Source organism: Doryrhamphus excisus, linkage group LG22, assembly GCF_037039965.1.
Source record: "Doryrhamphus excisus strain RoL-2023G ecotype Guam linkage group LG22, RoL_Dexc_Guam_v1.1, whole genome shotgun sequence".
Taxonomy (NCBI): domain Eukaryota; kingdom Metazoa; phylum Chordata; class Actinopteri; order Syngnathiformes; family Syngnathidae; genus Doryrhamphus; species Doryrhamphus excisus.
In genome coordinates, this window is record NC_136378.1 from 2609790 (window position 1) to 2631490 (window position 21701).

General features: G+C 40.4%; 3 protein-coding genes across 5 annotated transcripts in view; all 3 read right to left on the reverse strand.

The window, feature by feature from the left end:
* Positions 1 to 51: 51 nt before the first annotated feature.
* Positions 52 to 6644, reverse strand: LOC131110402 (uncharacterized). The gene is made up of 11 exons (XM_078788240.1): positions 6566 to 6644; positions 6360 to 6464; positions 6098 to 6232; positions 4342 to 4690; positions 4214 to 4273; positions 2925 to 3045; positions 2127 to 2248; positions 1875 to 1991; positions 1491 to 1658; positions 354 to 504; positions 52 to 276 (listed from the first exon to the last, which is right to left on the reverse strand). Exons 3-11 carry the CDS (start codon positions 6208 to 6210, stop codon positions 200 to 202), a joined length of 1278 nt encoding a protein of 425 aa, XP_078644366.1. The 5' UTR covers positions 6211 to 6232; positions 6360 to 6464; positions 6566 to 6644; the 3' UTR covers positions 52 to 199.
* A 2064-nt stretch (positions 6645 to 8708) lies between these two features.
* cd74a (CD74 molecule, major histocompatibility complex, class II invariant chain a) lies at positions 8709 to 13054 on the reverse strand. 2 transcript variants are annotated; one of them, XM_078788254.1, is made up of 7 exons: positions 12876 to 13054; positions 11507 to 11673; positions 10547 to 10647; positions 10405 to 10467; positions 10231 to 10317; positions 10039 to 10117; positions 8709 to 9225 (listed from the first exon to the last, which is right to left on the reverse strand). In XM_078788254.1, the coding sequence occupies exons 1-7, from the start codon at positions 12971 to 12973 to the stop codon at positions 9005 to 9007; spliced, it is 816 nt and encodes a 271-aa protein (XP_078644380.1). In that variant the 5' UTR covers positions 12974 to 13054; the 3' UTR covers positions 8709 to 9004. The 2 variants fall into 2 exon arrangements, with proteins under 2 accessions (XP_078644380.1, XP_057919473.2); XM_058063490.2 differs by having other exon boundaries at positions 10048 to 10117; positions 12876 to 13053.
* A 1653-nt stretch (positions 13055 to 14707) lies between these two features.
* LOC131110125 (bifunctional heparan sulfate N-deacetylase/N-sulfotransferase 1-like) overlaps positions 14708 to 21701 on the reverse strand; it is a 67635-nt gene continuing 60641 nt past the window's right edge. For both annotated transcript variants that reach the window (XM_058062854.2, XM_078788388.1), the window contains exons 11-15: positions 18890 to 19064; positions 18631 to 18801; positions 18324 to 18433; positions 16322 to 16424; positions 14708 to 16247 (exon numbers count right to left, since the gene is read on the reverse strand). In XM_058062854.2, the coding sequence (XP_057918837.2) occupies positions 16128 to 16247; positions 16322 to 16424; positions 18324 to 18433; positions 18631 to 18801; positions 18890 to 19064 (679 nt within the window). In that variant the 3' untranslated portion in view covers positions 14708 to 16127. The remainder of the gene's footprint in view (positions 16248 to 16321; positions 16425 to 18323; positions 18434 to 18630; positions 18802 to 18889; positions 19065 to 21701) is intronic.

Consider the following 21701-nt stretch of genomic DNA (forward strand, 5'->3'; position numbering starts at 1 on the left):
AAATTCCATTTATTAAATTGTGACATAATTTATTTATTGAAACTAAGGACTACATTTGATTATGTATATTAGTTTCACTCTCAAGTTACTATATTTTGTATTATTATTATTATTTACTCCAATATAAAGCCATGCCTGACTCATTTAATACTGTCAAATGATCATCATCATGTACTTGCATTGAGTCATCAAGCCTCTTTTAGTCATGTTTTGAGGGCAATACTGCAGCCACGTGAGGCCCTCTCTTGGTTAGAGTATCCTTCAACTCTCCCAGAGCTGTGTAGAATAGAAATAAATGGTTCCTGTGTGACGACAATACAGGAAAAGTGGGTTTTACACACATAAACACACACCTCGACGCAGTTGTTTGTTGTCAGCTTGCAGCTGCTGGTTCTGAGCGGATAGGTGGACGGCATCCTGCACCGCCTCCAGCAGCACGCTTCTGTATCTGACCTCTAACATCTTCCTCGCGTCCTCGCTTGACTCGTGGAACCTCTTGAAGACCTTCAGTCAGAGATGAGACAACAAGATAGGGAATTGAAAGAGCATAAATCCTGATGAATACAATACCATTATTACTGTATATATAGTCTCAGGAGGCTTAAGAGTGCTGTTTTACTGTCACTTCCTGGGTGACTTGGAAGGTGTCCTGCCTGGTCCTTCAATGTGGGGCACCTAAATGATGCCACCCCGGGTCTCCCATGTCATCTGCTTTTCTCCATAATAGTTCATTCATTCATTTTCTCCCGCTTATCCTCACAAGGGTTGTGGGGGTGCTGGAGCCTATCCCAGCTGTCTTCAGGCGAGAGATGGGGTGCACCCTGGACTGGTGGCCAGCCAATCACAGGGCACATATTTTGATAAACAACCATTCACACTCACATTCATACCGATGGACAATTAGCCTAGCATGTTTTTGGAATGTGGGGAGGAAACCGGAATACCCGGAGAAAACCCACGAATGCACAGGGAGAACATGCAACCTCCACACAGAGATGGCCGAGGGTGGGGAAAGACAAAATAAGAAGCAAAAAAGTTACCACTTCCACACAAAATAGGAGGCGAACTCATTCATTCATTCATTTTCTACCGCTTATCCTTATAAGGATAGTGCTGGAGGGGGTGCTGGAGCCTATCCTGTCTTCAGGCAAGAGGCGGGGTACACCCTGGACTGGTGTCCAGCCAATCACAGGGCACATATAGACAAACAACCATTCACACTCACATTCATAACTATGGACAATTTGGAGTCGCCAATTAACCTAGCATGTTTTTGGAATGTGGGAGGAAACCAGAGTACCCGGAGAAAACCCACGCATGCACAAGGAGAACATGCCAACTCCACATAGAGATGGCCGAGGATGGAATTGAACCCTAGTCTCCTAGCTGTGAGGTCTGCGTGCTAACCACTTGAGCATGTGAATTAAGACTAAATCAGTAATATGTACTTTAAATTGTTGTTTGCCCAACGGTGAGTGCAGGCTCTGTACCTGCAGGCTCTCCTCCCTCAGATGATTCATCTCACTTTGGTGCACGTCATACTGGTCCTGCAGAGCCGTCTGGGCCTGCCGGGCCTCATCTCGCAGGGCCTCCATCTGCAGCACCAGAACCCGCCTCTCTCTGCTCAGCACCAGCAGGTCTCTCTGCAGTCCCTCGCTCTAGCAAGACACATCCGTTAGCGCTTTATTATCCCTCAGCTGTTTCCCCAATGGTTATTTACACTTCTCTGTGCCGACTCCCTCTAAATCGCCACATTCACTCACGATTCATGTCTTGTGTTCGCACTAAATCTTGCATTCCTTTAAACTGACTCAGCATCCTCCCCAAAGATAGACGACGATATCAAATGTCTACGGTCCATCTCATTATCTTACTGGAAGCCGCTCCCTTGCCAAGTCTTTCTCCATCTTCTCCACCTCCTGCTGAATTAATCTCCCGCTGTGCTCCTTCACTTGCCTCCTACGCCCGTGTGCATGGCGCTCATCCAAGTGCTAAAAAAGAACAAACAATACAAGCCGCAGTGAGGGCGTCTTTTGCGGTGGCACACACACAAATCTAATAAACTGCACAAAGAAAGGATTAGAAATGATTCGAAAAGGGACGAGTCGCTGCTCAAGGGCGTTTACTTGGAGGCAGAGGTCACATTTTACTGGAGACATGTTCTTCTCTGTGTTCTTTCTGAGAGCTTCCTTCAGTTGCAGGATCTTTGTTAGCCTCTGCTGGACTTTCTCTGCGCTCTCTTTGTCTTCTGCAGACACGAGATAGACAATATACACAATATATACACAATATACATTGATACACTGTACAGATATACTGTAGTATAGTGGTAATGGTAATGGTTTGATTTCATGCATCAGATTACAATTGAATGCATCACATTCAGTAACTGTTACATTTGTTCACTTCCTGCTTTCCTAATATAGTTTTTTTTATTATTATTATTATTTTTTGTCACATAATCAGTTCACAGTTCCACATGTCCAAAAGGAGTAGGAAGAAGCAAAGCTTATTAAACCCTACCCCTCCATCTGGCACTTTTACAATCAGTAACTGTTACATTTGTTCACTTCCTGCTTTCCTAATATAATTTTTTTTTTATTGTTATTATTATTTTTTGTCACATAATCAGTTCACAGTTCCACATGTCCAAAAGGAGTAGGAAGAAGCAAAGCTTATTAAACCCTACCCCTCCATCTGGCACTTTTACAATCAGTAACTGTTACATTTGTTCACTTCCTGCTTTCCATAATACAGTTTAAGTTTTTTTTTTAAATAATGTACCTCGTACCGAAGTACAAGGTGATATAGTATAAGTACAATATGGCATATGTCTTTGTGATGGGAGTACATTTCTACTGAGGTTTTACTGATCTCTACTGTGATGAAATAGTACTGATGTACCTCATCAAGTGTCATTTTACCTTTGATATGAGCTTCCATTTCCTGTCGCAGCTCTTCCTGGAAGCGTTTCACGGCGTCTGAAACCTGGATGGTTTCAGTATCCGATAAATGTCTGTCCGCTTGGCACTCGACCCCATGGAGCTGTCAAATCAACATCACGGTAATGCTTTAGGTCAGGGTGTCCAAACGTCTTATAATGTCTATAAATGTTTATAGTTAAAAATGAAAGGATGCACAGGATGAGATTTTATTGCCAGAATCATTTAACTAATAAAGCTGCACAGCGATCGAGTGGTTAACGCGCAGACCTCACAGCTAGGAGACACGAGTTCAAACCCGAGTATGGAGTTTGCATGTTCTCCCCGTGCATGCGTGGGTTTTCTCCGGGTACTCCGGTTTCCTCCCACATTCTAAAAACATGCTAGGTTAATTAGCGACTCCAAATTGTCCATAGGTATGAATGTGAGTGTGAATGGTTGTTTGTTTATATGTGCCCTGTGATTGGCTGGCCACCAGTCCAGGGTATACCCCGCCTGTCACCCGAAGACAGCTGGGATAGGCTCCAGCACCCCCTGCAACCCTCGTGAGGCTAAGCATTAGAAAATGAATGAATGAATGACTTCTCCTCCTGTTTTGTGTGGAAGTGGTAACTTTCTGGCTTCTTATTTTGTCTTTCCCCACCCTCGGCCATCTCTGTGTGGAGTTTGCATGTTCTCCCCGTGCATGCGTGGGTTTTCTCCGGGTACTCCGGTTTCCTCCCACATTCCAAAAACATGCCAAGTTAATTAGCGACTCCAAATTGTCCATAGGTATGAATGTGAGTGTGAATGGTTGTTTGTCAATATGTGCCCTGTGATTGGCTGGCCACCAGTCCAGGGTGTACCCCGCCTCTCGCCCGAAGACAGCTGGGATAGGCTCCAGCATCCCCCGTGACCCTAAGCGGACCCTAAGAGGATAAGCGGTAGTGGTGTCCTATTGAATATTAACTAACATTTTAGCATGGATAGGCGGACATTTTCACAAAAAGCCATCTTTTAAGGTTGTACGGATTTGAGTTTTATTAAATTGTACCTTTGATTATTCCCAAATAACTCGTCTCGTCGCCTGCCTATTTTGGAGTTAGCAGCAGATTTTCCTTTGACATTTGCACAATTGAACATGGCCTAGAAGGAGCAGGAAGGAGGAGAGCTCATTTTGTTATTCTTTGTTGTTCTGTTCCAGGTGACTATTTTCTTGGAGATAAAAATATCTAATCATTTGTAAGAGTAAAGTTCATAGTTTGTATTTCTGTGAGGGGGGGGGGTTTAACCTTGAGTTGAATCCTCTCTGATTCTTTCCTCCTCTTCTCCCACGACTGATCTTTGACCATCTGTTGGAAAGACCACAGCGTGTTTGTTAGTGACGCTCAGGACTTCAAGGTCTCATCTCACAAATGACCTGCAGATGTTTCAGAAGCTCGGCCAGCCTGCGCGTGTTATACGTCTCATTTCCCGCCTCTGACATCATCACGTGTCTCAGCGCCGTAATGCAGCCTCGGAACTCTCGCTCGCTTTCACGAGGACTCCAGTGGCATATGGCGGCCTTTTTTCTTGACAGATGCTTGACTTTTTGGGCCAAAGATAAAGCAGACAGAGTCTCGCCGTCCGTATCACCTGGTTGGATGCAGTAGATGAGAAGCGTCCTGCAAGTTCCTGTTAGAGCGTCACGTACAAGGAAAGGCAGGAGCGGCTCTGTTTTAGTGTCTTCACCGGGGGTCTGCTCCACCACCTTCAACAACGGGCTCACCCTGGAGAACACATGTTGACATTCATTCATTCATTCATTTTATACCGCTTTTCCTCACGAGGGTCATGGGGGGGGGGGTGCTGGAGCCTATCCCAGCTGTCTTCGGGCGAGAGGCGGGGTACACCCTGGACTCGTGGCTAGCCAGCCAATCACAGGGCACATATAGACAAACAACCATTCACACTCACATTCATACCTATGGACAATTTGGAGTCGCTAATTAACCTAGCATGTTTTTGTAATGTGGGAGGAAACCGGAGTACCCGGAGAAAACCCATGCATGCACAGGGAGAACATGCAAACTTCACACAAGGATGGCCTAAGGTGAGGAAAGACAAAATAAGAAGCCAAAAAGTTACCACTTCCACACAACATAGGAGGAGAATTCATTCATTCATTTTCTACTGCTTATCCTTACAAGGGTTGCTGGAGCCTATCCCAGCTGTCTTGGGGTGAGAGGCGGGGTACACCCTGGACTGGTGGCCAGCCAATCACAGGGCACATACAGACAAACAACCATTCACACTCACATTCATACCTATGGACAATTTGGAGTCGCTAATTAACCTAGCATGTTTTTGGAATGTGGGAGGCAAACTCCACACAGAGATGGCCGAGGGTGGAATTGAACTCTGGTCTCCTAGCAGTGAGGTCTGCGCGCTAACCACTGGTCCGCCGTGCAGCCCCACACATTGACTTGAAAATGCTATTTACGTTTCATGTCAAATGACCACCAATTGATCACATGACTGCATCACATAGTCGCTGGAGTCCAGTCTAAGGGTTTAAAAGATACAATCGTGTGTATTATTGAATTCATAAATCTAACACATTATTTTTTAATGCATGTATTTACAATATTTCAGTATTATTGTGGTTGGAGCTGCTGCACTTTTATAGCTAACTTTTATAGATAATGCACAGTGGGTCTGCATCCATTAATGCTTGATTAGCAATTAAATGTTGCTAATAGTGTTTGGTCCTTTTCACAGCTCATTGCTTTTCTTCATTACATACCCAAATGCACTCTGCAGCTACTTTAGAAAAACGACAAACGCTCCGCTATCTAAATACCATATGTGCCGCTTTCAACGCAACCTCTTACGGCTCGTAATAACTTGGTTAAAGAGCACTTGTGCTGCTGTCAAAGAGACTAGTGTTTAGCACATACGGGTTTCACGTCATTTGGAGATGTGGTTGGGTCCTGCTGGTTAACTTTTTGGTCATAAAATACAGTGAAACGGCGTATTAGGGTCACATTAGGGGGAAAAAAGTCAAATAAAAAAGTTTGGCCGTGACATGTTTCAGGACTTTTAAGCCTATGACTTCAGACCTGACACGACCTGTCTTATCTTGACTTCATAACGATGAAGTCAAGCACAATGTAAGACTCCAGTATTGTACTAACCCTGTGGGATCACTCCTGCAAGCTCCGCCCACCAAGTTGAAGACCTGGAGCCTGCTGCGACAAAACTGAGGTGAGTCCGTCTCACCTGTATGGAGTTTCCATTCCACGGTCATTGTGAACAGCAGTGAACCGGAGCTGCTCAACACAAGAGCATTCAATAAAAAAAAAAAACAGTTGAAACAAGCAAGCACTATTTAATTATATGTTGTGTAACCAGTCAGAGTGAGTCAGTGATTATGTAGCATGAGTTTATTTGACCTACCGTAGCGCTTCATTGGCCTTCGGTGCTTCTTCTCTGCATGTCTTATACACAGTGTACGCTTCCTCCGCAGAGCCCACGCACACCTCGCTTAAATCGCTGATAACACTAAAAACAAAACAAAAGCCGCTTCAGTGTTGCAATGACTAAAAAGAAAACATGAAACCTCATGTTTGTATTGCTCGTTGAATGTGATCAGTCACACTCACGCTCCCAGGACTGGATGAAGGACAAGTTCTAGACTGTTGGACTCAGGGCTCAAGAGGTCCACACCACTTCCATCTGGATAAAACTTAAAAGAACACACATCATTTTTACATATATGTTGATATATATTGATTATGGTTTGTGTTAGTGTCACACAAACAAACCTGGAGGATGGATACTGAGATAAACAGTTCTCTTTTCACTTCTGACATCATATGACTCAATAGATTTATCAACACCTATAAAAAAAAAAGCAAAAGTAATTTTTTTTTTTACACCTGTATAGCCCTTTAGGAGGTTAGAATGTTAAATAAAGGCTTTATGGTGGTGACAGTTTGACCCTGGAACAGACTATTTTCTATTTTCATGATTTCTCTTAGGAAAAATATCTTAAGAAAATACAAAAATACAGCCGCCCCTTGCAATATTGCGGTCCAATTATTGTTCCCTCGCTATACTTATATATATTTTTTCTTAAATTCTTTCTTTAATAACTAAATGGCCATTGTTTTGTGGTCTATTATTAGTCAAAACAGAATTGAAATACAAGCAATTTTGGACACTAGGTGACAGTAATGTCTCAAAACATTATGGCGATATTACAATAAATTACTTTAATATTGCATGAAGTCACCATTGGCATGTCCAGCATGATAGAATGAAAAAAAGTAAATTTAAAAAAGCGTCAGGTTTTTGGCCCCTAAAGTTTAGAATAAATAAATTCGAAGCTAACTGGTTAGCTAGCTAGTTCGTTAGCTTGCTAGCTAGCGGCCGTCCGATTATTGTTCCCTCGCTATACTTATATATATTTTTTTCTTAAATTCTTTCTTTAATAACTAAATGGCCATTGTTTTGTGGTAGACTGTGGTCTATTATTAGTCAAAACAGAATTGAAATACAAGCAATTCTGGTCACTAGGTGGCAGTAATGTCTAAAGTTTAGAATAAATAAATTCGAAGCTAACTGGTTAGCTAGCTAGTTCGTTAGCTTGCTAGCTAGCGGCCGTCTCGAGCATAAGAGTTACAATGTGACGGAAATAATGAATAGAATCGTAAATGGGTGTTTACGTTGATTTAATAATGTTTGAAAGATATTAGCTGTTATTTCGATATATTGCATTTATTAACGTTGAATCCTATACTGCGGGAATTCATTTAACACGGTAGGGTCTGGAACCAACGAACCGCTATAAACAAGGGACAGTGTCGCTGTTTCCAGTGATAGTTGAGACGTGTCCTAATGAACAAGTGATGCACTTCACCTGTCTAATGACGACATGGTCAACCAGACTGCTGACGTTCTCCATGGAGGCTCCACAAAGGAGCAGGGATCCACTGTAGCCTTCACCTATGGACTCAATGAGAGGTTGCAGGAGCTGTTGCTGGAACCTCTGTACATATCACACGTTCATTTTAAATGTTTGCACTCTGTTCAAACAAAACAGACGTGTCGTTACCTGAATGCCCATGTTGTCGGCCGTCACAGCTTGGTCAAAGCAGAAGGAGTGGAGTTTCTGTTCCGAGACGCGTTAAAGTGATGAATAGGCAAACTATGACACAGTCACATGGAAAGTACCTCTTCTTTGGAAATGTAGTCTACATTTTGTCCGTCTTCGTGAATAAATACGCTCTCATTACCACCTGAATGAAGACAAACTCCATATGACACCAGAGTACTTTACATTTGAGTAATTGTACCTTACCTGGAATTGGATTCAGTACTACCCCCACTTTCACTTCTTCACCGTCCATCATTAACATCTAAAGAAGAAACCTCTTAACATAAAAAACAGCCATATTGTAATAAATACATGAAATATAATACTCACAGCTTCTTCCATGCCCGCAGAAGCCATTCGGTTCTTACTGTATGTCTGCACCACAGGGTCACATGACACTCCATACATTATTAATAACACTTTCACCAAAGGTAGGAGGACTCCACTTACCAAGAAAGTGACTTTAAAAACTTAAAACTCTTGATATCCAATGTTTTATTGTTCATAGTTCATATTGTTGCTACCCAGCATGCCTTGCGGGCATTTGGAAATAATACATTTTAAGTTATGTGAAGCCGATTCAGGTGTGCCTAATATTGTGGCTGTTAAATGGATGTAATCCTGCTGGAAGTAGAAGTACTCTCGGAAAATGGGTCAGTAGTTTATTTGGGTATTGAGGTTGAAAATGAATGAAGGAATAAAACAAGGACTAACATAGCATGTGTTGATTTACAACAGAATATATATTGATTAGTTCAAGAGATCATAAACCCAAAATGATTCAGATTCAGACGAAGAGGAAGAGGAAGAACAGGAACAAAAGCAAGCTTTAATAATGGCCATTTCCTGTTATCATCCAATGAAAAGCAAACTCAGAAGCTAAAATGAGAAGGTTGGAAAAAAGGAACATTTGATCTCTCTGTATTATCCCGGACAGGCAGCCTCAGGCTCCAAATCTACCTTTTCCACACTCTAGGTAGCGGCCCCGGGTGGCGGTGCCCGCAATCGCAGCGCCGCTCTGCACGTCCACACACCAGCACATGCCCACGACGGGCCAGCACTGGGTGGCTCGGTAGCGACCCTGCTCGTCACACACGGGACGGAAGAGGGACTGCTGGGACTCGGCTTCTGCTTGTATTTGACACTTGGTCTTGGTGGGCGGAGCTGGATAGGGAGGCAGAAACATACATAAGTCGCACTGGGGTATAAGTCGCACAAGGCCAAAAATACATAATTCGGTATAAAAAAACATACACAAGTCACACTGGAGTATAAGTCGCACAAGGCCAAAAATACATAATTCGGTATAAAAAAACATACATAAGTCGCACTGGAGTATAAGTCGCACAAGGCCAAAAATACATAATTCGGTATAAAAAAACATACATAAGTCGCACTGGAGTATAAGTTGCACAAGGCCAAAAATGCATAATTAGGTAGAAAAAAACATACATAAGTCGCACTGGAGTATAAGTCGCACAATGCCAAAAATGCATAATTCAGTAGAAAAAAACATACATAAGTCACACTGGAGTATAAGTTGCACAAGGCCAAAAATATATAATTCGGTAGAAAAAAAACATACATAAGTCGCACTGGAGTATAAGTCGCACAAGGCCAAAAATGCATAATTCGGTAGAAAAAAACATACATAAGTCACACTGGAGCATAAGTCGCACAAGACCAAAAATGCATAATTAGGTTAGAAAAAACATACAAAAGTCGCACTGGAGTATAAGTCGCACAATGCCAAAAATGCATAATTAGGTAGAAAAAAACATACATAAGTCGCAAAATGTCAAAAATGTCAAAAAAAACATACATAAGTCACAAACTCCACACAGAGATGGCCGAGGGTGGAATTGAACCCTCATCTCCTAGCTGTGAGGTCTGCGCGCTAACCACTCGACCGCCACGCAGCCAAGATTACTTTTCATTTTTCCTAATAACATGAATATTACTGTGAGGTGTAATAACCTGGCTCACCACTGGGGGGCAAAGCCTTGTACTGGGCCATCTCAAAGAGGATCCAGTTCCCCATCCATGATTCAAAGCTCTGCAACATGAAATGACATATATCATTTATTTATATATATATATATATATTTTTTTTTTTAATCAATATATTCCAATTTTATATGCATATGGATTATCATTTGTAAGCATCACCTTCCAGTTACTCTGGTTCATCTGCCTCTTCAGGCTCTGCAGGTTCCCCAGGATGGTGTCGTTGAAGGTCGGGAGCGCAAAGTTCTCCTAAAAAATATGAAAATCATCCACAATCAACTCCATATTTTTCGGATGTGAAGATGAAAAAATTGAACTTTTCTGTGAAAAAACGACCTCCATGAGGCTCATCATCTCGTCCACACCGACGGACGCCGCCACGAGTTGCTTCTTCTCTTCCTGCAGTGATCACATACGGTCATTTACGTAAGAATTTGAACAAATAAACTGGTGTATTGTGTAATTTAGTCATATTTACTTCCACGGGTGCTTTGGGCTCAGGGACTGCAGAGTCTCCATCCCATAATTTGTCCATCAAATGAAAATCGTTCATCGGCTCAGGCCTCTTTATTGGAGTCACTGCCAAGACAAGACGTGTTTCATAAGAAATGATGAAGTCTTGCATGCATGTTTTACTCCTGTGACTTCGCCTTTTCATCCTAGCGCCGTTCCGCTGTCCTGTAGCGTTTTTGTATCCTTGTTAAAACACATTGCTGAAGTTTCATTTACAAGCTAGCAAGCGAGCGATTGATCGATGACACGTGCAGGAGACATAGCAGGGCAGCATGAAGGAGATTGATTGACAATGGACTACAGCCAATCAGGACGCAGAATACAAACGGCAGATCAAAATTTACTCATGGTCCCTCGTAGTCGTTTTAGGACCCGAGGAGACCTATCTTTTCAGGTTGTTGCGCCGAGGCTCTGGAATGACCTTCCACCCTCCCTGCGTTCGCTTGACTCTGTCGATGCATTTAAGAGTAACCTTAAAACTCACTTGTTTTTGCAGGCATACCCAGCTCAGTAGATTTAGGGTATTATGACCATCATATATTTATTTAGTCTATTTTATTGTATACTGTTTTTATGTACTGTTTTATGTCTATTTTTATTGTACATTGTTTTATTGTTTTATTGTATTTTTATGTGTATTTTAACCCTGTGTTTTGCCTTTTGTGAAGCACTTTGTGACTTTTGTCTGAGAAAGGTGCTATATAAATAAAACTTACTTACTTACTTACTTACTTACATGCCTTGCGGGTAGTAAATGAGTATAAAATATAGTATTGTTTTACATGTACAGTACATTAGTACATGAGAATCTACACTGTCTGTATTGATGTTGTATAATGTGTTTTTACTTTACACTAGTTTAGTTTTTGTGTGAAGAAAAGAGTGGACATATTGTCCTTTAAAGGGTTCAAATCCCTCATTTTACCTCGAGGTGCTTGCAGCTGCCTGTTCATTCTGTCAGCGTTCTTCTGCAGCGCGTGGATCTGCTGCCTCTGGTCGAACACCATGTAGCCCATAAACGCCTGGCTGGCCAGCAGCACGCACGCCAGCGTGGTCAGGCCGGCCACCTTCAGGGCGTAGCTGTTGGAGCCTCTGCAAGGTGGAGAGGAAAGATGAAAATCATCATAAAATGATAGAATAGTTACCACATTTTTCTCATTAATTTACAACTATTTTCGTAATAGTCCCAGTTTTGTTCGTAAGTCTACGACTATTCTCGTAATATTCCAAGTTTTTTTCATCATAAATCTACGACTATTCATGTAATATTCCCAGTTTTTATCGTAAATCTACGAATATTCTCGTAATATTCCCAGTTTTTTTAATCATAAATCTACGACTGTTCTCGTAATATTCCCAGTTTATTTATTGTAAATCTACGACTATTCTCATAATATTCCCAGTTTTTGTATCGTAAATCTACGACTATTCTCGTAATATTCCCAGTTTTTTTATTGTAAAACTACGACTATTTTCGTAATATTCCCAGTTTTTTTTTATCATAAATCTACGACTGTTCTCATAATATTCCCAGTTTATTTATCATAAATCTACAACTATTCTCGTAATATTCCCAGTTTTTTTTAATCGTAAATCTACGACTATTCTCGTAATATTGGAAGTTTTTTTTTTATCGTAAATCTATGACTATCCTCGTAATATTCCCAGTTTTTTATCGTAAATCTACAACTATTCTCGTAATATTCCCAGTTTTTTTTATCGGAAATCTACGACTATTCTCGTAATACTGGAAGTTTTTTTTATCGGAAATCTATGACTATCCTCGTAATATTGCCAGTTTTTTTTTATCGTAAATCTACAACTATTCTTGTAATATTTCCAAATTTTATCATAAATCTACAACTATTCTCGTAATATTCCAAGTTTTTTTTAATCGTAAATCTAAGACTATTCTCGTAATATTCCAAGTTTTTTTTAAATCGTAAATCTACGACTATTCTCGTAATATTCCAGGTTTTTAAAATCATAAATCTACGATTATTATTGTAATATTCCCAGTTTTTTTATGGCGAATTTTTTTTTATCCTCATAAGAGGTTTCAGCACACACATTCTACTTTTTTGCCTTTAAAAAGAAAGCAAAGTGACAATAATAATCAAAAAGGATTTATTTATGTGTTAGTTGAAGTATTCACAGTTCAATATGTTAAAAAAAAAGATGTGATATTTACTTCATCTCCTCTTTCAAACACATAAGAACATTATTAAGCCTGATGATTCGAGTTTTACAGAAGATAAGTAACTTTAATGATGGCTAGCTCCACCGGTACTCACCTTCTGGATCTTTCAGGAGCCAACAGAGCCTCGGCACTCCCGGCACGGCTTCCCTCAGCCAGGGGAGCATTTTCTCCATTTTCTCCATTTTCGGCCATTTTTCTTTGTCCTTTTTTCCCGGGTTTCTTCCTCACGAGCCAAGAGCGGGTTTTGATACAGCACTCTTATAAACACGGAAGAGGAAGCAGGTAAAGATATACACTATTAAAAAAAAGGGGCGGGCTCTCGTGAGTAGCAAGCTCTCCGATTGGTCGATTTCCATCCTCATCACTTGTTGGTAGAGGCAGAATATCCCTAAGTCTCAATGTTTTGGTGCTTCTGGTATTGGTACATAAATGAACACGAAGAACATTCTACGCTCAAAATATATACTAAAATGCAAATATTCATTAAAAAACAGCGTGGAAATCACACAAGGAAGTTGTGGTATGAATAAATAATCAAATATTTTCAAGTTTTTACATTTTCTGTACAGTTGCTTCAATGTTGAAAAGTAACACAGTATTTTACAGTACTGTAACAGAACCCACGTCATTTATAGCAGTATGTCAATACATTTGGTTGGTACTATGAAAACATTTATTTACAGGAAGTATTTTCGTTTTTTTTTCATGTCCAAACCTGCTGCAGGGGCTGAAAATGTCCCAAAACTCACATGAAAAGCACAAAACTCACATTTGCAGCCTGTGGCACATTCTACAAATATTATTTAATAAGGAAACTAGAAAAAAACAGCAGTAATCTTTCAAAAGTACAGTCAAAATATTAAGAAAAAAATGCTAATCTAACAAGAAAAAGTCGTTCTTTATGAGAATAAGTCATAATATTAGAAAAAAATGAAAAATATTAAAAAATTAAAATTTGCATTTTTTTGAAAATGAGGCTGAGGAAACAGTTTAAATATTAAGTCAGATAATTATTATATATTAATATATTAAGTCAAATAAATTAGAAAAAATGTAAATTTAAAAATTAAAACACCACTGTGAAAAAAAACAAATGGAATTATATTAGGATAAAGTCAAAATACTAACAGAAAATAATTTTTATTTTTTTTCATAATATGAGAATAAACAGGTAATACTGAGGAAAAAATAATGTAATTTTAGTGAAATAGTAAAGAAAACATGACATTACGAGCAACAAAATAAAAATTTAAATTTATGTTGGAAAAAAGTTATCCTATTTGGGGAATAAAGTCATAATATTATGACAAGAAAAATTTTAATTAATTTTAATTAAGATTTTAATAAGAAAGTTGAAATCCATCCATCTTCACACAGAAGACATGCAGCCTGATAGTCAATTTATTGTTGAAATTTCTATATAGTATAATATTAACTTGTAGTATTTCTATAAGTTGGTCCCTTGTACAGCACCACAATGAATTGGAAATAAATAATAATATCGGAATAAATTTACATTAAGAAAGTTTACCAATTTTTGTGCAGGTAAAACAAAACAAACATTTTGTGTTAACATTTATGGCTTTTTGTTCCAGTTAAGTCAGACGCCATTTTTAATACTCCAAACAGGACGACCACAGGCTACACGAGTGCCTTCAAGTATCAGAATGTGTGTGTGTGTGTATTTCCGGTAGCAGCCCAACATATGGGCATGCCCTTTAAAAGTGGAGGTGTGCCCCAAATTTGGACTGCTGTTCCAGTAAGTGAAATTCCGTTGTCGGGACATGTTTGTAAGTTTCCCAACTCTAACTCATATTGAATGTGAATTCCACAGCAATAAAATGAGGAAGTGGAAGAGTACATGTGTGTGTGTGTGGGTGGGGGTGTGAATAAAAAAAAAAAATCCCACTATTGAAAAATACAGTGGTGTTTTATTTGCAAATTAAAAAGCACCGACAATATTAGTTACACTGTAGAAATTATTGACAACAATTACAAATCTTTATCATACAGTCCAGGATATTGTTAGTACCATCGTTGCTGTTACTGTATGCGTTATCACGTTAATACTTTATATGGAGACAACAGTTGGCAGTGAGAGGACACAATTTGCGTAGAATTTTTTTTTTTTTTTTTTTTAAATTGTAATTTTTCTCCCTACATCACTGACGTCGCACACCGATGGAGAGCCAAAAACATTCAAATAATTTAGTTCTACCAAAGGGGGGGGGGCAGTTATGTACATTTTACAAAGTCCGGGGCAGGAGGGGTGGGGGGCGCTTTTGTTTTTAGCGTCACAACCTTGTATAAAACTATTGCAGGAAGAGCAGCTTCATGTATTTTTGACATCTACTTGCAGTGGTGATGCCTTCAAAGCCCCAAAAAAAAACGTGTCGGAAAGTCGAATGTTAACTAAAACAGAAGAAAAAGAAACAGGAAGTCGAGTCTAACGTCGAGCAGCTAGCTTATTATGATCTTCTTCACAGATTTTAGCCACACCCCCCCCTAAAAAAAAAAAAAAAAAAAAAATATCTCATGTGCTATATCCAGTATGATGAATGTACCTATTAAATATTGTGCTTTCAGCCTCACCATCACTTCCTGCTTCCCGTCCATTCAGTGGTCATGTGACAGCAGGCAGTTTCACGTCCCCAGCGTGGGGGGGAGGGGGGCCTGAAGGAGGAATCCAAGCTAAGATGTTTAATTTTCGGTACATTCTACAAGTATCATGAAACTACAGTCAAAATAAAAAGAATTAAAAAAAAAAGTCAAATTGGTAATATTTAATAAAGATTCTGTTCTGGCACTTGTAAATGCAATTACAAGATTCTAGTAAATTCCATCCCATAATAAACAAAAAAAAAAGGCTACAACATGCAGCCGGATGTCCCGTCATCCTCACTTTTAAAATCAACAAATGTCTCCATCAGCTTGAAGTTCCTGCGCTTGAAAAAAAAAAAAACATGTCGCTTGCAAGCATAGTCCTTTTTTCCAGAAGTTCCAGAACCGTGAAGCTCAAATGTTCTTCTGGTTTTCAGGTTCAGTGCGTAAGAGTTGAGACGGCATCCCTATTCCCCCATCGGGAGCAAATAAGGCCTCCAAGTTCCTGCCTTGTTCTCCTGAACGGCGCACGGCATCTCCAAGCTCCGCCCCCTGGTTCATTCAGCTCATTGTTGTCCTACACTTGATGGAAGATCACAAGATGGACGACAGATATGGACGCACCATGCTGGCGTCCTGATGATGATGATGGAACGTCCTCCAACAAGACGGCGTGAGCTTTACTCTTCTTCTTCTCAGGGCTGATACTGAATACGGTTCCCCGGTCCCCCGCCCCGCGGTGATGCTACCTGGTGTGGACCAGCTCCTCTCTGAGCCACGTGGGGAGGGGCTGACTCATTCTGTACAGCAGCTTGGACAGCTCGATGTTGTGATCCCTGTAGTACTCCCTGAGGAACGCCACAGACTGGAGGAGAAGTGAAGGTTTACTAAAAAGGTAAAACCAAGACAAAATGGCACCCTCCCACGCTGGAGTCATACCTCAGCGTCCATGTCGGGGTACTTGCGTCCTTTACTCTTCCCCAGACACTTGGTCTTTCCGCCTTCAAGCAACTGGCACCAGAAACCCTTCTTGGGGTCAAAGCTGCATCAAAACACATTCCATTGATGGAGTACATGATGGCGTTCGATGTTACATTCAAGGTATTTGTATAAAAGTAGTACATTGTAAAATATTATGGGCAATAAAGTCAGAATTATGAGAATCAATTGGAAAAAAATGTAAAAAAAAACAGCTTGAATTAAACAAGAATAAAGTAAAAATACTAACAGAAGAAGTCATAATTTTATGAGAATCAACTAGTAATGTTGAGGAAAAATAATGTCATTTTAGTGAAATAGTAAAGAAAACATTTATGTTGGAGAACATGTTATAATATTTGGGGAATAAAGTCAAAATATTATGAAAACAAAAATGACAAAGATTTTAAAAAGAAAGTTGAAGTCTATCCATACAAGTAGCACTGTGTAACCTCAAAATGTAAAGTCCCTAACGCCAAGTGCCTGAAACTGAAGAAAAGTTAGAATATTATGGGCAATAAAGTCAGAATTATGAGAATCAATTAGAAAAAAATGTAAAAAAAACCCCAACAAAAACAGCACTGTTAAAAACAGCTTAAATTAAACAAGAATAAAGTAAAAATACTAACAGAAAAAGCCATAATTTTATGAGAATGAACTAGTAATATTGAGGAGAAATAATGTCATTTTAGTGAAATAGTAACAAGAACATTTATGTTGGCAAAAATGTTATATTTGGGGAAAAAAGTCATAATATTATGAAAACAAAAATGACCAAGATTTTAAGAAGAAAGTTGAAATCCATGAATAAAAGTAGTACAATGTAACCTCAAAATGTAAAGTCCCTAACATCGGGTCCTTCAGGTTGAGGAAAAGTTAAAATATTATGGGCAATAAAGTCAGAATGATGAGAATCAATTTTGAAAAAAATTAAATAAAAAGAAAAAACAGCACTGTGAAAAAACAGCTTGAATTAAACAAGAATAAAGTAAAAATACTAACATAAAAAGTCATAATTTTATGAGAATCAACTAGTAATATTGAGGAAAAATAATGTCATTTTAGTGAAATAGTAGAGAAAATATTTATGTTGGGGAATAAAGTTATAATATTTGGGGAAAAAAGTCATAATATTATGAAAACAAAAATGACAAAGATTTGAAGAAGAACGTTGAAATCCATCAATACAAGTCATAGAGTGTAACCTCAAAATGTAAAAGTTAAAATATTATGGGCAATAAAGTCAGAATGATGAGAATCAATTTTGAAAAAAATTAAATAAAAAGAAAAAACAGCACTGTGAAAAAACAGCTTGAATTAAACAAGAATAAAGTAAAAATACTAACATAAAAAGTCATAATTTTATGAGAACAAACTAGTAATATTGAAGAAAAAATAATGTCATTTTAGTGAAATAGTAGAGAAAATATTTATGTTGGGGAATAAAGTTAGAATATTTGGGGAATAAAGTCATAATATTATGAAAACAAAAAATGACAAAGATCTAAAGAAGAACGTTGAAATCCATCAATACAAGTCATAGAGTGTAACCTCAAAATGTATAAGTTAAAATATTATGGGCAATAAAGTCAGAATTATGAGAATAAATTTGGGAAAAAAAACAAATAAAATTATGAGAATCAAAAAGGTTTTCTGTGTAATGCCACCACCAACATTTATATGTGATGATAACCATAGAAACAGAGCATAATACGGCTAAAAAAAACAAACAATAAAACCCAGAATGTGTCGTGTAAAGTCACAGTAAAAGAAATGAAGGTTGTAGGCAATAAGTTTGATGAGGGAGCGATCAAACACGCCGCCATCGATTGGTGTTTTCATTTGGGTGGCGATACGTTTCACGGCTAATATATCAGGATATTGATCAATCTCTTCTGGGAAAAAGCTGTCTTTCCACACACAAACACACAAAACACACAAAAGTTCCACGGTGCATACTCACGCTAAGATCTTGTGGTAGTTGATGGTGTTCGCTAAGCCTAAGAACTTCTGAATTTTATCCATGACTGAGGCGGGCTCGGTCTTCAGCATCTGTCCATCTAAGACCAACAGCTGGGGGCGGGGGGGTAAGTGGGTAAAAAATTACAAAAATGAAAAATTATCATTTCATATTCCAGGTATTCCTCAAAAAACATGTTTTTGATATCATGCAGTTCACATTTTTAACTTATCTTTTATACATTTTAAGACATTTTAGTTTTTATGTTACTACCCGGGCCGTCAACCCAATCTCGCGAGTGTGAGCCCACCTGGCTGGAATGGTAGTAGTTGAGCCAGCGTTCCAGATGCATGGAATACCATCCTGGCATCAGACATCGATTCTGGAGGACCCGAAGCTTGGCCGGGGCGTCCTGGCCGGCTGTGATGACATCATGGAATGAGTATTTCAGCGCCACCGGGTCATCGTGGGCTCTTTGGTGCTGCGGGCCGACACAAGCGGGTCATTTATCGTGCTGTGCGCTAATGAGGCGTGTACGTTGGCTAAGGTCCCCCCCCCCCTACCCCTACCTGGTACCAGGAGTACGCTCTGTCAGCCGGGTTGATGAGGATGGTGATGATCTTGGCTTTGGGCAGGAGCGCTGCGGCCCTCTGCGCCGCCACCTCCGAGTCAAAGTAGTTGGCACTCTTCTCAAAGTAGTAGTCTGAGCTGGCGTTGGAGGGCAGCGGGAAGTACTCCATGTACCTGACACGGGAATCACGAGCCAGGAGTTTTTCTCTTTCCGAAAGCAATGGTATACATGGAAAGGAATATTCCAAACACGTGTTTTCTCCGGGTACTCCGGGTTCCTCCCACATTCCAACAACATGCTAGGTTAATTAGCGACTCCAAATTGTCCATAGGTATGAATGTGAGTGTGAATGGTTGTTTGTCTATATGTGCCCTGTGATTGGCTGGCCACCAGTCCAGGGTGTACCCCGCCACTCATGTGAAGACAGCTGGGATAGGCTCCAGCAACCCTTGCGACCCTCGTGAGGATAAGCCGGAGAAAATGAATGAATGAAGGATTCCTCCTCCTATTTTGTGTGGAAGTGGTAACTTTTTGGCTTCTTATTTTGTCTTTCCCCACCCTCGGCCATCTCTGTGTGGAGTTTGCGTTTTCTCCAGGTACTCCGGGTTCCTCCCACATTCCAAAAACATGCTAGGTTAATTAGCGACTCCAAATTGTCCATAGGTATGAATGTGAGTGTGAATGGTTGTTTGTCTATATGTGCCCTGTGATTGGCTGGCCACCAGTCCAGGGTGTACCCCGCCTCTCGCCGAAAAAGTTAGCTGGGATAGGCTTCAGCAACCCTCGCGACCCTCATGAGGATAAGTGGTAGAAAATGAATAAGTTCGCCTCCTATTTTGTGTGGAAGTGGTAACTTTTTGGCTTCTTATTTTGTCTTTCCCCACCCTCGGCCATCTCTGTGTGGAGTTGCATGTTCTCCCCGTGCATGCGTGGGTTTTCTCCGGGTACTCCGGTTTCCTCCCACATTCCAAAAACATGCTAGGTTAATTAGCGACTCCAAATTGTCCATAGTTATGAATGTGATTGTGAATGGTTGTTTGTCTATATGTGCCCTGTGATTGGCTGGGCACCAGTCCAGGGTGTAACCCCGCCTCTCACCCGAAGACAGCTGGGATAGGCTCCAGCACCCCCCGTGACCCTCGTGAGGATAAGTGGTAGAAAATGAATGAATGAATGAATGAGTTATCCATACTGGAGGAGGTGAATCGTTCGCCCATGTAAGCAGATACCCGGTCGCATCAGGTTATCGTTCACAAACCTAGCCGACTGACACTTCGAGGATTCGTCATTAACTTTCCCGTGTCCTGCTCCATTTTGGGTGTCTTTGGAGTTGCTGCAACATGGAAGATGGAAACCCTGCGTTGCAACAGCTACACGTCACCGTGTTTTTAATTTTTTGCTTTCTTTTCGGTGTCGTGTCATTTCCTCTTAAATCTCCTCGCTCCTTCACCGAAACATCTGCTTCCTCCTCCTTCCTTCCTCTTCGTGGGTACCAGAAGTGGTTCCTGAATGAATGGAGGTGGTTAAACTACTGAAGGAATCCGTTTATTTATCCGCCATGGAGCGTTTGATTGGCGTTTAAAGGCATATTGAAGCCAACTTGACGGGAAGGACAGCGGGACAGCAAGTGTTATGTTGCACACTGAGAACCATCGAGATCTTCACACTACGGTTGCTTTAATGGCATTTTTATGCAAATGCTGTTTTTAAGAGCACTTTAGGAATGTCAATTTTACACCGAGGCCACTCGCAACAACAACAAAGGCACTCGTTAATGAACGACACCCCCAAGATAATTGGTGTTTATTTCTGCCTGTATCCACACACGCACGCTGAATTATAAGAGGTTCAATGGGAAACAACTTGGGCTTGACGGGCATCAAACCATCGACTCTGAGTTTACATGGACACAAATATTCCAATTCCAATCGGGAAAGAATGTAACCTTTGTATACACCTCATTCCGAAAGAAAAGTGCCAATCCGAATGAATATATAATTGGATTCACATATCGGGCACATATAGACAAACAACCATTCACACTCACATTCATACCTATGGACAATTTGGAGTCGCTAATTAACCTAGCATGTTTTTGGAATGTGGGAGGAAACCGGAGTACCTGGAGAAAACCCACGCATGCACGGGGAGAACATGCCAACTCCACACAGAGATGGCCGAGGATGGGGAAAGACAAAATAAGAAGCCAAAAAGTTACCACTTCCACACAAAATAGGAGAACTCATTCATTCATTTATTTATTTTCTACCGCTTATCCTCATGTGGGTCGCAGGGGTGCTGGAGCCTATCACAGGCGGGGTGCACCCTGGACTGGTGGCCAGCCAATCACAGGGCACATATAGACAAACAACCATTCACACTCACATTCATACCTATGGACAATTTGGAGTCGCTAATTAACCTAGCATGTTTTTGGAATGTGGGAGGAAACCGGAAAAAACCCACGCATGCACGGGGAGAACATGCAAACTCCACACAGAGATGTGTGAGGGTGGAATTGAATTCGTCTCTCCGAGCTGCGCTAACCACTTGACCACCGTGCAGCCCTTTTCTGACACAAACTGACATTTTTGCTAACTTCTTATCAATTTTTCGCATAATTTTGCATCCTGATGATATTGTAGAGATGCCAGAGGGTGGAATTGAACTCGGGTCTCCTAGCTGTGAGGCCTGCTTGCTAACCACTTAACCACCGCGCCGCCCTGCATATAACTTTTGGTACTCCACCAACCAATTGTACCACTGGAACTCAACTTGTATAGTTTCTACTGTTTCATGCAATATTCCAA